We start from the raw sequence: 13,561 nt of genomic DNA, 5'->3' as shown, positions 1-13,561 counted from the left end.
TAGTTTTTGTACGTTTTTATTATTATTGTTACTATTATTAGGGACTGTTCTCTATTTATCAGAGGAGGGGGGTGGCTGGGGTGTGCCTTTTTTTTAAAAAAAAAAAATCATTATTTTATCTAAACCCTCTCCAAAGCTACAAATATTTTTCCTTGAGCCTCTCTGAGTGACTGGGGGGAAATGCATGGCCCTCCCTACACCATAAATGGGCCCCATTTATGTTTTTCAGGGTTTATACAAGGTGCTTGAGGTGCTTGAAGCACTTGAATTTGATGCTCAGAAATATAAGTACCCGAATACCTTGAAAATCAGACATTTTTAATTTGGTCCTTGATAAAGTACTTGAATATTGTTGAGAGGAGAACAGAATGCTACATTATTTTATGACACATATTGGATAAATGTTTTAAACTAGAAGGCTGAGAATTTTTTTCTAATGCTGTATGAGCGATATGAGCTTGGAGCACCAACAGGTTAATAAACTCCTTTAGATAGCCTGCAAAACACTCACAGCGGTGCAATGTCAGCCGTGGCTGCAAGGTTGAGCTTTGTCAATCACATGCCTGAATAATGATAACCAACTGATTAATTTGTCCATTTTAGGCCCTGGTAGCATGCCTGCTCCACGAACAAACTTGCACAATTCTTTTGCAACCCATTTTTGTGTGGAGAAAACAGTTTCATCTTGACAATAAATGCTTGAAAAAGTCCTTGAAAGTCCTTGAATTTGCCTACTCCCTCTCTGTGCAAGTCCTGTTTTTTTTCATATTTACATCAAATGTAGGAATTGGAGCCTATGCAACGAACATAAGACTTATTACCAAAACAAACAATGCTAAAACGATAATTTTAGTATTTACAGTTTCTGGCTATGATAAATGATTTTGCAATTTTTATAGGAAAGATGACTTTCAAACCCACCGTAAGGTTTAAGGGTTCAGATGGTATTTAATAAAAATACAGAATACAACAATTTAAAGTTGCATCCTCTAAGCCAAGTTCCACCCCACCCCAGAGCTTTAAAAAATATTTTTGCACTTTTTTGCACCATCCCTTCCCCCAACTTAAGTAATGAAATCAAACATCAATCAGTCAATGAAACATACTTATCTCAGTTACAATTCTTTGAGCTTGCTTCTATTTTGAAACCATTTTGAGATCTGTTGCACCAACATGAAGCCAGGTGGATTGTGTAACAGAGGTGGCAACTGAACACCACACCCTAATGGATTCATATTCCAGACATCCCTTCATTATCGCTAAAGCAGATTAACTGAAAATGATGAGAATGACTGGAATGCATGTCATTGTACTGGGTGGCTCTGCGGATGTTGCATGTCAGCAGTTGACTGTGACTGTGATGATGATGACCGTGAAAATGGTGGTGATCTGTAGATTGATAGAAAATATGCAGATAGTTGTTCAAATTACAGTTCTAAACATTTTGAATCTTTACTTCTTAATCTGTCCCCTTTTCTGGGAGTTCCTTTCTCCAGCTCCACAGTTCTTGTGGTATAACATTTTGCCTTTGATAGCTCATGCTCATTTCAAGCCCTGTTTATGCAACATCAGCTTTTCCAGTGTGTTTTATCTCTCATCAATAATGCAGCCTGTCATTGATATGTTTGATACAGCTGACTGCCAGCTTACAAAGTAACACAGGAATGACAAAGAATTAGGTGTATGGTCTCGTATTTCCAGTACACTCTCTTTTTGTGTGCATGTTATTGTGTTTGCCAGCTTCTAATTTAGTCTTAACTGTGTTGATTTGCCATGTTGGGGATTATATGAAGACATATCATTTTTGTTCCACACATCATTGTTTGATATAAACAGCTTATAATCAGTTGCATAAAGCTTTTTAATTAGTTTTTTCTCCAAACTTGCTGGTCTATAAGACATACAAGACATGATGTATTTCTTATTTGTTTGCCTCAGTCAGACTGTGTTATTTAAAACTCGCAGTGGTGGTCATCTTGACTAAACACTGAACAGACAAAAAATGGGAAAAACAAAAAATATGAAAGTATGCTGACAGAGATATTACAGATCACCCCACACTGTTTGACTGATAGCAAAGGTTAAGCACTAAATGTAGAGACAGCATTAAAATAATCTGTGAAGTGCCAAATTTCCTTGCTGTTAAAACTGACTGCACTCAGAAAAGCAGATTCTTCAATAACGAGTTGCTGTTGTGGGCAGCATCATACAGACAAGCACTGTATTTCATTTCCCACCATTACATAACAATCACGATGGTGTGATCAGAGGAAAAAAAAAGAGAGAACAGAGGATAGGATGAGAAAAACCAAGAGATGAGGAGGGAGCAGAACAGTGGCACAGAGGAGAAAATGCTCTCTATTCATGCTCTCAGTGGGACACAGAGTCGTGCTTGTACACAACAACGCACACACAAAGACACAGTCATGTACTGTATACATACACATGCTCACAAAAGCATATGTAACACACACGCATGCACAATAGGAATGTGTTATTAGCAGTGCTGAACATTTGAAAAAATATCTCACAGAGACTCAACAAAATTAGAACCATTGTCTGCATGCAGTGCTTAGTGCAAAACACAAAGAGAGGTGTAAATTATACTTGTTCTTCATAACTGCTTCAAAGAATCAAAAATATCTTTCCTTGGGAAAAACATTCTCTTTCATAGTGCTATACATCATAAGGAAAAAGCAGCTAGTTAAATATTTAATTTTTAATTTGAAAAGTTTGCCTCCTTTTTGCTGTGTGTGACAAATTGCCTTTCAACATAAAAACACTTCTGGACAAGCAAATGCTTTAAACTTTACCATAAAGTGCACCAGGAAACAAGCTTTTCTTCCTCGTGTTCCACTTGCACTTCACTGTCAGTCCTGACTGCAGGTTACTCTGCTCACCACTAGATGGAGGTGTAAGATAGACAAACCCTTCAAATGGCAGTCTAACGTCTATCAGCCTTGTGGAATAGAATCTGGATAACTGGTATTTTATTGGTTAATGTCTTAAAATAGCTAGTTATCTAATTGTTTGTAATCATTTGTGATACACACAAGGTTGTGATGCAAATAAGGTCACAGAATCATTGAAACAGACTTTTGGTGAGAAGAATGTGTATTTATTGAACACACCTATTATCACATCATGGTATATGAATAAAAGTGCGTACAGTACACACTTATAAAAGCATAATGGAGGTATAATTTATAATACATCATCAAGATTAATTATAAGTGGAATATAAAAACTGAGGTAAAAAAGAGACTTTCCAACATAGTATGATGTGCAAATGTACATTAACAGTATTTTTACAACTTATATATTGCTGTATAATGCCTCATAATCTATGTATCTATCTATCTGAAATTCCAGTGAGCTTTGTGTTGGTTCTCTCTTTTTTAAACAGTGCACATGTACATTTGAACCTAAAACCCTTTCATATTAGGTCTTTTTGTGCATGCATGCAAAACATTACCTAAAAAACAGAACCCCTGGTGCTCATAGGGACTGAATGCCTTGCTCGAAGACACTCCAACAGGGCAGAGACTTTGATCATCCTCCAGATGTAGGATAATATTTTTAAAATGTTTTAATGAGGTGTGGAAACTGCTGCAGAGAAATGCCAGTTTGAACTTTTAATCCAATAATGGGGCCAAATCATCATAATATTCACATTTTTTTCACATTTTCTCTTATTCTATTTGGTCTTAAACAATGATAAGAGTATGGGATTACTCTCTCTCACACACACACACATACACACACACACACAAAACACACACACACACACACACACACACACACACACACACACACACACACACACACAAACACCCACCCACCACACACACACACACACACACACACACATTCCACACTTTTAAGGAGCCCCAGGTGAGATCTGGCAGTGTCAGCAAGAGGTGTGTGATTTGATACTGTTATATATAGGCCATCTACTGTACCCAGCAGGCAGGTAGATCAGAGGAAAAACTTGTTATACCAGATAAAGTGGGCCACATGAGACTCATTTTACTCACAGGAGACCATATTCCTTTCTGACTCTCGCAGAGGGATTCAAAATCATCAGCTGAGGCTGACAACACAGACTTTCAGTGCATTCCAGTAGCACAGTGATAAAACATGAAAGTGACTGGAAATATGCAGTAATAATGAATGTGGCATAGATGAAAAAATATATGTAAAACTGTTTTAGTTTTATGTAACTGAAAATTTTAAAGAAAATATAAAGAAACAGTCAAACACTTTACTCCTTAAAGAAACCTAAACTGAAATAAACAGAAAGAAATAGGCTGCACACACCCACAAAGTACATTAAATGATTTACAATAATGGAAATAACAATGTAAAAAATAACATACAGCAACAATGAAATGAAAGGAGAGCAAATATAAAAGGAATGTACCTGTCCCCGCATGTCAGCAGGCAGTGTGTATAGAATTGGCACTGCTGATGCAGCTTGTCTTCATAACCACCAACACACACACCGACTGCTTCCCAATTACTCGACTGAAGATAACTTGCAACGACAGCAAGTTTCTATTATCGTCTTTTTTTTTCCTCTCAGCAAAGCAGACTGGAAATCATGCACTCTAATACCCAGATAGGACGGCAATGAAAGGCACATCAGGGTGTTTTTTTTCATAGACAATTAGTAAAATATGCCCATTGTTAATATGTATTTGCTGGTTGGTTGGCTGGGTTTCCTCCCCCTGGTCTTACATCAAGGCCTTAACGACAGAGGGGTGGCGTGAGGCATTCATCACCTCCTTCACACGTGTACTCATTGTGGAGAGGTGGAATGGCATGGTTGTTTGCATTAAGGAAGCAAGTAATGAAGCAAAATTAAGATATCACCCCTAAAAAAAAAAAAAAAACCTTTTTAGATTAATACATGAGACAAATCTACTTGACTGATTAACCCAGAAACTACATATAGCAGATTGACCCATCGTTTCAGATAAAAATGAGTGGCAGATGACTGGTAGATGATTGGCCGTCAGACTGCCAGGCTGGCTGGTTGCCTGTCTTCTTTCTGACAGAGAACGCTCTATGTCCATAGCACAGGGATGCCCAGAGCATTTAAACTGTCCGTGGCCACTTAAAAAGTAGGTCTAGTTTAGGCCTTGCAGCCACTGTACATCAAGGCAAGCACAGCAGGAAAAAATATAGGTAAGTGGAGAGAATGGATTTTTTAATGAAAAAGGTAGTTTCATATTTTGTTGTTCCTATTTTACTTTTTCTAGTCTCATAGGCTTACTTAAGTTCAATGTGCTACAGTTAGGGTACATTTTCGAGGAAGACGCACAAGAAAAGAGTAACCCATGGATGACATTTTTATCGGCCAACGTGAAAGTTAGTATTTCCCAGGTTCCCACGATAAAAAGCCAAAGTGATTTCTCCATCGGACTGGAGTTTTCATGCTTCAATATCTTTTATGTGATGGGAAACGCAAAGTGTCAATTCAAAATCTGAAAATACAATCATCTCAGAAATCTCTAAGATGTCGAGAATTAAGTCATTATATTTTGAAAAAAAAAGAAGAAGAAAAAGTTGTTACTCAGCACCTAGTTTACCATTCGGATCACCTGATATACATACACTGATTGCCATATGGCATAGATGCGTTTGGGACTCTCTTTGTGCGGCACAAAGTTAAGTGAAGTGGCTGAATGCACTGGGGCGCTGCTCCAAAGTAAACAAAAGGCGGGGGGGCGTCAGAAAGATGAAGGTGGCAATATTAAGAGGAAACGTGCTTGCACGGCTAAACTGGCATTAACAAGCAGACACACACACAAACGCTCCTCGAGACGAGAACACCTCAACCCCCCCGCCCCCTTTCAAATGTGTTTCTTCCGACGACCTCTGAACGCCCCCCGAGGGATGGTCCCGTCCCCGTTTAAAAACGCTACACTACAGGATTAAACTGGTTGCATATAGCTGCAGTTTGAAACGCAGGAAACATGAAGGAAAACAAAAATTGGTTCAAGTCCCCCGAAGGTTTGAAGTTGTATTTTTAAATACATATAATTCCGTTATGAGCAACAGCTCTTCATCATCACTAGAACGTCGTAAAAGTTAACCAGAAATGATTTTACTTTTAAATCAACTAGCATGTTTAAATCACGTCTATGCTAGCATAGACATAGCAGAAGCTACTTCATTAAAATGAGAAAACAGTGCACTGATTTTTTGCCGAGCTACACATAGCCTACACAGTAAAAACGCTATTCTAATGACAGGATTAAGTAAGATTGCTAATGTGTGTGTTAGAGAAGTCTTTTCGACAGGGCGACTAATTAATGTCTTACAATTTTACAGATACCAACATGCAGCAAACTGAAGTAACATTGGAGGGATGGTTGCAACACTGCCCTTCTGATACAGGTATTTCCCTTTATGTGAGTTGGCTTCACTATCTTGTATTTTGTGATGTTAAAGGGTTATTAGTGGGGTCCGGCTGTGTAGCACTTGGGTTTCTGCTTAATTATTCAATGAATGCCTTTCACCACCCCTATATATGCAACATTGGATAGATGCCTGTTCATGAATGATTCAAAGATCCATTCTGCTAATCCAAATGGCAATTTCCATGTTGAATTGGACCCTTGATAAGTGTGCAACTTCACCATAGAATTACAATGCACAGAATGGCAGCAAAAAAGTCAGTGTAACAGGAACCTTTCATGTAACTGGATTCCAGTTTGTGCACTATCAGCGCAGGATCATTTTGGCAAAATTGTCCATTTTCACAGACAACATAAGTACAGGTGTAAATAATAAAGTTAGTGATGGTTGAATTTCTTCTTGCTTCTTCAGCTTTAGGGTCCTGGTACTGTAGTGACAGTTTCTAGAATACATTTTGGCATTTAAATGTTTAATATATTGTGCATTTTAGTGGATATGTAGAAACTGCAGGTTTATTTATTTATTTATTTATTTCGATTTTCAATTTTATGTCACGACAAAGCTGTGGTTAACGTGGTTAGTTCTAAGCATATAAAACACTTGGATATGGTTTGGAAAAGATCATGTTTTGGCTTAAATACCCAGTCTGGACACTAGAAACACAGCTGGAAATATTCTGAACTGTCATTAAAAATATCCACTTTTGTTGTTTGTTTGTCTCAAACAATGGTCAACATCCCCTCCTCTTCTTGATGAGAAACTCAGCTCATAGACATATAATCTAAACTATGTCTCTTGGACACGTGTGACATGTACAAATGTAACATATCTGTGGTTTGCAGAAACATACAATGCCAGCATTTTATTCTGGGGACTTGAATGGCCGAAGAAAGAAAACTATTATCATGGAAATTGCACTGTATGAATATAGAGGTGATATTTTTGTGTCCTAGTGGTTACAGCATTTTTGTTGTGGAGCGATAATTGTATTTTTTAATTGATGTTTTGATCCTCCAAATATTGAATGATGCAGTCAGTGCTGTGGCATCTTTTTCGTAGATTTACTTAAACATTGTCCTTTTCTCTGAGTTTGATTCTGTCATCATTCAGCTAAGCTGCTTGCATGCAAACTATTCAAAGCTGCTTATTTTTTTCTTATCTTCAAAACAAACAAATATAAATGCAGCACTTTCTCCGCACAGGAGGATTTTCCTCATGAAAAGGATTCCAGACAATAAGTGTTAAAAACAGCTTTTCATCACTGTGAGCTCTTTATTTGCAGCCATTCAGTATTTCTGATGCGAATACAGATATACAGTCTATCAGATGTATTTCTGTGACTGCCACGGCAGGATCATTGGCCATGAATGATTTAAAGACTGCATCATTTCAAATTCACCCCTCAATGCTAGAGGATTTATAAATGTCACAGAATTATACAAATGTGAGTGGAGTGGAAAGTTTTGTGAAAAACACTTCAGATTTCTTCCTTTAATGAACAGTTTGATGTGAAATGAAACGCCTCAGCACAGATTGGATTTAGAATAGAGTTTGCCTATAATTGACTGAGCCAAAGATGATTCTCCATCACTACCCATCGTGTGAATAACGATAACGCTGCGTTATGCTGCTTAAGCTTTACTGTGCAGTAAATATCTGAATTAAGCTAAAAATGGGCCTTTTTAAAGTAAATCATGATATATTTTTGAATGTATACAACCAGTCATACAGCAGGGCAGGAGAATAATGGCACCATAATCAGTTTTGTCTGAAAAACCTGTATTACTCTAATTGTCATGGTACAATGATGGTTGAACAGTCACATTGTTTGCGTGCATATAAACAATCAGGTCAGTCAGGTCACATCAAACAAGACCTATAATACTGGAACATAAAAAATCCCAGAGTGGTACAATCTGTTCTAACTGCTCCAGTTCTATGTTTGCCGTTCTAGAGTTACAGCTCATAAATCATTCACAGAGTATCATTCTGCCACTGCATACTGTATCGACATCTCGCGTCGGTTCTCTGATGAGACTTTAATCTGATCATGGTCACAGTTTCACAAACAGCCACAACAGAGACAAAAGATCAGAGAGCAAATCTGAGTAAATGTACTGCTGCATTAACATCGATGTCATACTGGGATGTAATTGTGTGTAAGAGTGTATGCAGTCATACTATTAAGGAAAAAAAGCACCCATGGTTGAGAAACATGAATATGGTTATTATTATAGATGTGGAATAGATGGCAGCAGAGGAGGAGGTCTCTCTCTGCTTTTTTGCTTTAATAATGAAATACATCATCTGCTAATAGCTGTAGATGACATAATGTCCCTGTCACACGTGGAAAAAAACTGCAGAAATACACTTTTACCCATTAACGTAATGGTTCTTGCTTGCTCTGTATATAGTATATCTATCAAGAAACATTCTGCATATGGGAGTGTTGTTACGTCACATTTTGGGACAATGTGATCAAGAATTACATACTTAATGATGTCGCTGTTTCCAATATCATCAAGTATATAAAGCTGATGGTCTATTAGAACTTGGTTCTAATACTCATGATCCCCAGAGGACAAATCCTAATGACTGTGGTGTTCCCCTGACTTTCCCTGTAGCACCACCATGAGGTTGACATTTGTTGTGTTAGTGAAATGTCTTTCTGTTGGCAATTTATTGAATGTTTGACTAGTATCATGTAAGTAACCACCTAAGTGCAGCTACTCTTATCTACTTATCTAATGCTTATCTACTCTCATTACTGGCTATAATCACTCATCCACTCATTTATTACATTTTTATCAGGGAAAAATACTGCAGAATTAAAAATGACTGTATTGAAATTATTGTAATCACTTTAAAAGCAAAGGTTGCCTTCCGTATTACACAGGAACTGAACATATGGGGGGCTGATGTCCCCACATTAGTCAGACATATTTAGTATGTCTGATTAATTTAATTTAATTTAATTTCATCGGCCTCCTCCCACAGTCCAAAGACATGCAGTTTAGATTAATTGGTGGCTTTAAATTTCTCATAGGTGTAAATGTGAGCATGAATTATTGTCTGTGTCAGCCCTGTGATAGTCTGGTGTATACCCCCTCCTGACTTTAGATCTGTGGCTTTTAAAAAATACTGTCTATTATAACAACAGCTGATTCTAGCCGGTAGAGTGCAGTAGGCTGTGTTCCAGTAACTGCATTAGAAAATGTGTGGACTGATGAATCCTGGGCTTTCTTCTCTTTTTGTAGCTGAGAGGAAGGGAGAAAGGAGGAAAGGAGTGAGAGTGAGAAGAGAGCGAGAGAGAGAGCGAGAGAGAGAGAGAGGTAATCTGAGAGAGACTGTGTTATCATGTGCACATGAAATCCCATAAAGTGATAAATTAATCATGATAGGAACAGCTGTGTCCATGTGTGAATTCAGAAACACTGCATACAGACATATCATTAGGATAAAATGTTGTATTAAAGATTAAGTTGGATATTTGGTAGAAAATAATCTGTAGTTATCTTTAACTATCATATTTAAAAACTCTTACTAGAAATAATGGCATTTACTTAATGCTTATCAATAGATTTGTATTCATGTGGTCCATTAACTATTTATTTTTTGCCTCTGAAGGAGCAATAAAACATGATGGTGTACCACTCTAATGTAGGCCTAAAATATTTCCCAGGTACTACAGATGTTAAGATGTCAATGATATTTTTTTTCAGGCAGAAAATTATGTTTTTTTCTGAGTTTCAGAAGCTTTAAACAATAAAATACAGGATTATTTAAAATGTAGTCATAGGAGAGATACTTGTGCCAAACCAAATGATATCTATAAATTACCAATGCTTTAAAACAGCTCAACCCATTGTGTGTTTATCTGTTCATCCTGTTGGCTAGGTGCTGCATGCAGCATTGCACAGTGATCAGTAAAATGGTACAGTATAATATAATGGTTAATGAAGTGCGCATGCACCAACGTGCATGCAGCCTGGTGCAGTCGCTCCTGCTGGTTTTCTCAAATGTTATATTTTACATTTCTAACTACATATTTTTATATTTCTAACTTTACATACTTATACATTGCATTGTAGCACAAGGCTAAACCTTTTTATATTTTTCCACACTTTACACACTTATCATATTATACATATTTATAATTTTAAATATTCACATACTTGTGCTAATTGTTTATTATTAGGCCTACTGTATTTGTATATTACATTTTTACACACTTTGCATACATAGTAAATTATTCATACTTATAATTTTTTAAGATTTACATACTGGTGCTACTTGTCTTTATTATTACTGTTTTTATTTTATAATTTTACATACTTTGTGCTGGTACTTATTTATACCACACTGGGGATCGATAAAGTGTTTCCAATCTGATCACATATCCATAAAAATAAACACAAACAATAAGTAATGACAGTGTGCAGACAGAGGCAAGAGGGGTCAGAATCAGTAAATGGTGTGTAATTTTGGGGGAGTGGTCTTATGCTGCCACACATTACTGCTTTTCATATTGATAATTGTACATAAATATTTATAAGTAAAGTGGATTTTTGTTGCAAATGCCCCTATAGCATTTTATCACTGCATACATAGCTTTGGCTTTAAAGCAAAGCACAGCGAGCCTCGGAGAATCCTGCTTATTATGCATCTCTCAGATCATCCATGCACATTATTTTCTTTTGCCTGCCCCCACTGTCCTTCTAATATCCTGCAATGGTGGCGACAGAGAGCTGCAGAAATGAGAATCTCTCCCTCTCTCTCTCCTCCAGGGCTACATCCCGTTATCTGGGCGGAGAGAGGGACCTAACCATACCCACCACACTGCCTCTGTGTTCTCACCCACAACTCCTCCGAGCAGGAACCGGCTAGTTATTGCAATCAAGGCAGACATCCTGAAGAGAGGGGAGGATTTATCAAATCAAAGCGGAATAATTTGCAGTTTTTTTACACACACGGTGGAAAACGGGATTATATGTTGCGTCTCTGCAGTTTTTGGACTCCGCTTCCTGCTTCTTCGCCTTGCTGCCCTCCAGGAGCTCTCATTGTGGCCGGAGCGAGGATCCCCTCCTTTTGTGTTGCTCTGCAGTTGTTTATTCACAGTCCAACTTCTGCCTCCGGTTTCCCCAAATAGGAGGTTTCATTTCAGTTTTTCTTGTTCTGGCCAAAACGGAATGAATGACAAAAACAAAGGAGGTTGATGTCCATAACTCTCCGACTCACCTCGTCTTCGCCTCGCCCAAGGAACGGAGACTCCATCTCCGGCAGAAGATGGAAAGCGGAGGCGGGACGGAGGGCTCGGACAGCGGGCAGACGCAGCACGCGGTGCCCGCTCAGCAGCAGCAATCCGCGGGGCTCTCTGCGATGGTGTCCGCTCAGCCTCCGGGCGAGAAGAAGAAGATAAACAGAGCCCCGTCCCCGGCCAGACCGAAGGATGTACCCGGTTGGTCGCTCACTAAGATTCGCGGAGGGATTGGGACCCCGACTCTGAGCGTCAAGCCGGGAGCCATCCACCTGGGCAGCCGTATTTCCAGGCGCAGCCCCGTGGGGAGTCTTGCTGGAAAGGACGGTAAAGCTGAGAGGAGCGGTGCTGGCAAACCGGCGGGCAAATCCTCCCTGTCCTCCGCCGCGTTGTCTAAAACAGCCAAGGCGGCCAAGAGCACTGCAGGAAGGAGGAAGGTCTCGGACGCCAGCATAGGGTCCGACGATTTATCTAAGGACTCCGGTTGCACCACCGGGAAGCTCTCCCCGACCGACAGTAGCTCCGAGCTGTCGGACTGCGCCTCTGAGGAAAACAAGCTCTCCACAGACGCTGTGAGCAGCGACGCCGAGTCAAGGAGCAGCCGGGGCGGTGGGCCGGACGGAGACAAGTCGCTCAGGGATGGCGTGTTGGCGGACAGAGCTAGCCAACAAGCCGCCGCCAAGACCACATGTTCCTCCGCGGATAGGGACGACAAAGACCGTCTCTCCATGGGCGTGGAGACCGGGGAAGGGAGCATATCCCCCGGCGAGGAGCGCTCGGTCACCTCGTTTGACAGCAGGGTGCCTGCCAGCACATCCCTGGCTTTCTCGGACCTCACAGAGGAGTTCATGGACGGCATGCACGAGGAGTTTGTCCGGGAAATAGAAGAGCTCAGATCTGAAAATGATTACCTCAAAGTAAGTCAAATATAATTTCCTAACTGTCATTTATAAATATGTGGATTCTGAATTTCCCGGAAGGTGCTCCATGTTTCCCATGTTGTTTAAAAAATGTTTGCCTCAAGGCCTGGATCCTATGGGAAAGGTTTTAAATAACAAACAAAATACAATATGATATAGGCCTACAGTACTGAGCAGTATATATATATATATATATATACTGCTCATTTCTGTTGGCGGGTATATAAGTATGGGTGTGTGTGTGTGTGTGTGTGTGTGTGTGTGTTTATTTCTCAGTTTTTTAAAAATAAAGTAGCCTGTCTTACTGAGATGCAAACAAAAGATATAGTGAACATACACAATGCATCCAAACACCAAAAAGACAAAACAAAAAAGCTTTTTCAGACTGAAGTCAGTGAGGTGTGACACAACCATAACAAAAGGTAGCTCAAACAATCAATATTGAGCATTGGACATGTCTTAATTGCAGCCTGGTGTATATACACCCAAAGATTACTATTGCAAATCTCATTGTCTGCCCATGAGAGTTAAGGACATGCTAAGTGGAAAGGAAGGTCACACTAAGAACTTGCAACTTTAGTCTGTTGAATTTGTTTTATTCTGAAATGTTTGCGTTTTTACTACTCAATACATATTTGATTTAGGTTGTGGCTGTATTTCAGTAAAGAAACTACTGAGAAATTGGTATGTATGATCATTGTAGCCTTGCTGTGATAACAAAGTTTAGGGTGGCTTGTATATTTTTTAATTTTCATTATCATTCATTGTCATTAGACCAAGATGCAAATCATGGTGTTTACCAGTATTTTGGATTTATTTACCATTTCACTGACTTGTTTCCCATCGTGGAGAGATGCCTTTGGATGCTATCCAAGGCTACTCACTACAAGGATGATGTTTTGAATAGCGAGAGTCTGCACCTTCAGTAGCACATGAGCAAAACATGCAGCCTCGTACC

General features: G+C 39.1%; 1 protein-coding gene across 1 annotated transcript in view; it reads left to right on the top strand.

The window, feature by feature from the left end:
- Nucleotides 1-11,317: 11,317 nt before the first annotated feature.
- The window catches only part of LOC121947510 (protein SOGA1-like), a 119,560-nt gene continuing 117,316 nt past the window's right edge, over nt 11,318-13,561 (top strand). The window contains 1 exon segment of the mRNA XM_042492592.1: nt 11,318-12,600. Within this exon segment, the coding sequence (XP_042348526.1) occupies nt 11,620-12,600 (981 nt within the window). The 5' untranslated portion in view covers nt 11,318-11,619.

This window comes from Plectropomus leopardus, chromosome 8 (assembly GCF_008729295.1).
Source record: "Plectropomus leopardus isolate mb chromosome 8, YSFRI_Pleo_2.0, whole genome shotgun sequence".
In the NCBI taxonomy this organism is placed as follows: domain Eukaryota; kingdom Metazoa; phylum Chordata; class Actinopteri; order Perciformes; family Serranidae; genus Plectropomus; species Plectropomus leopardus.
Note: the sequence above shows the minus strand (reverse complement) of the source record. Positions and strands in the feature narration are given on the sequence as shown.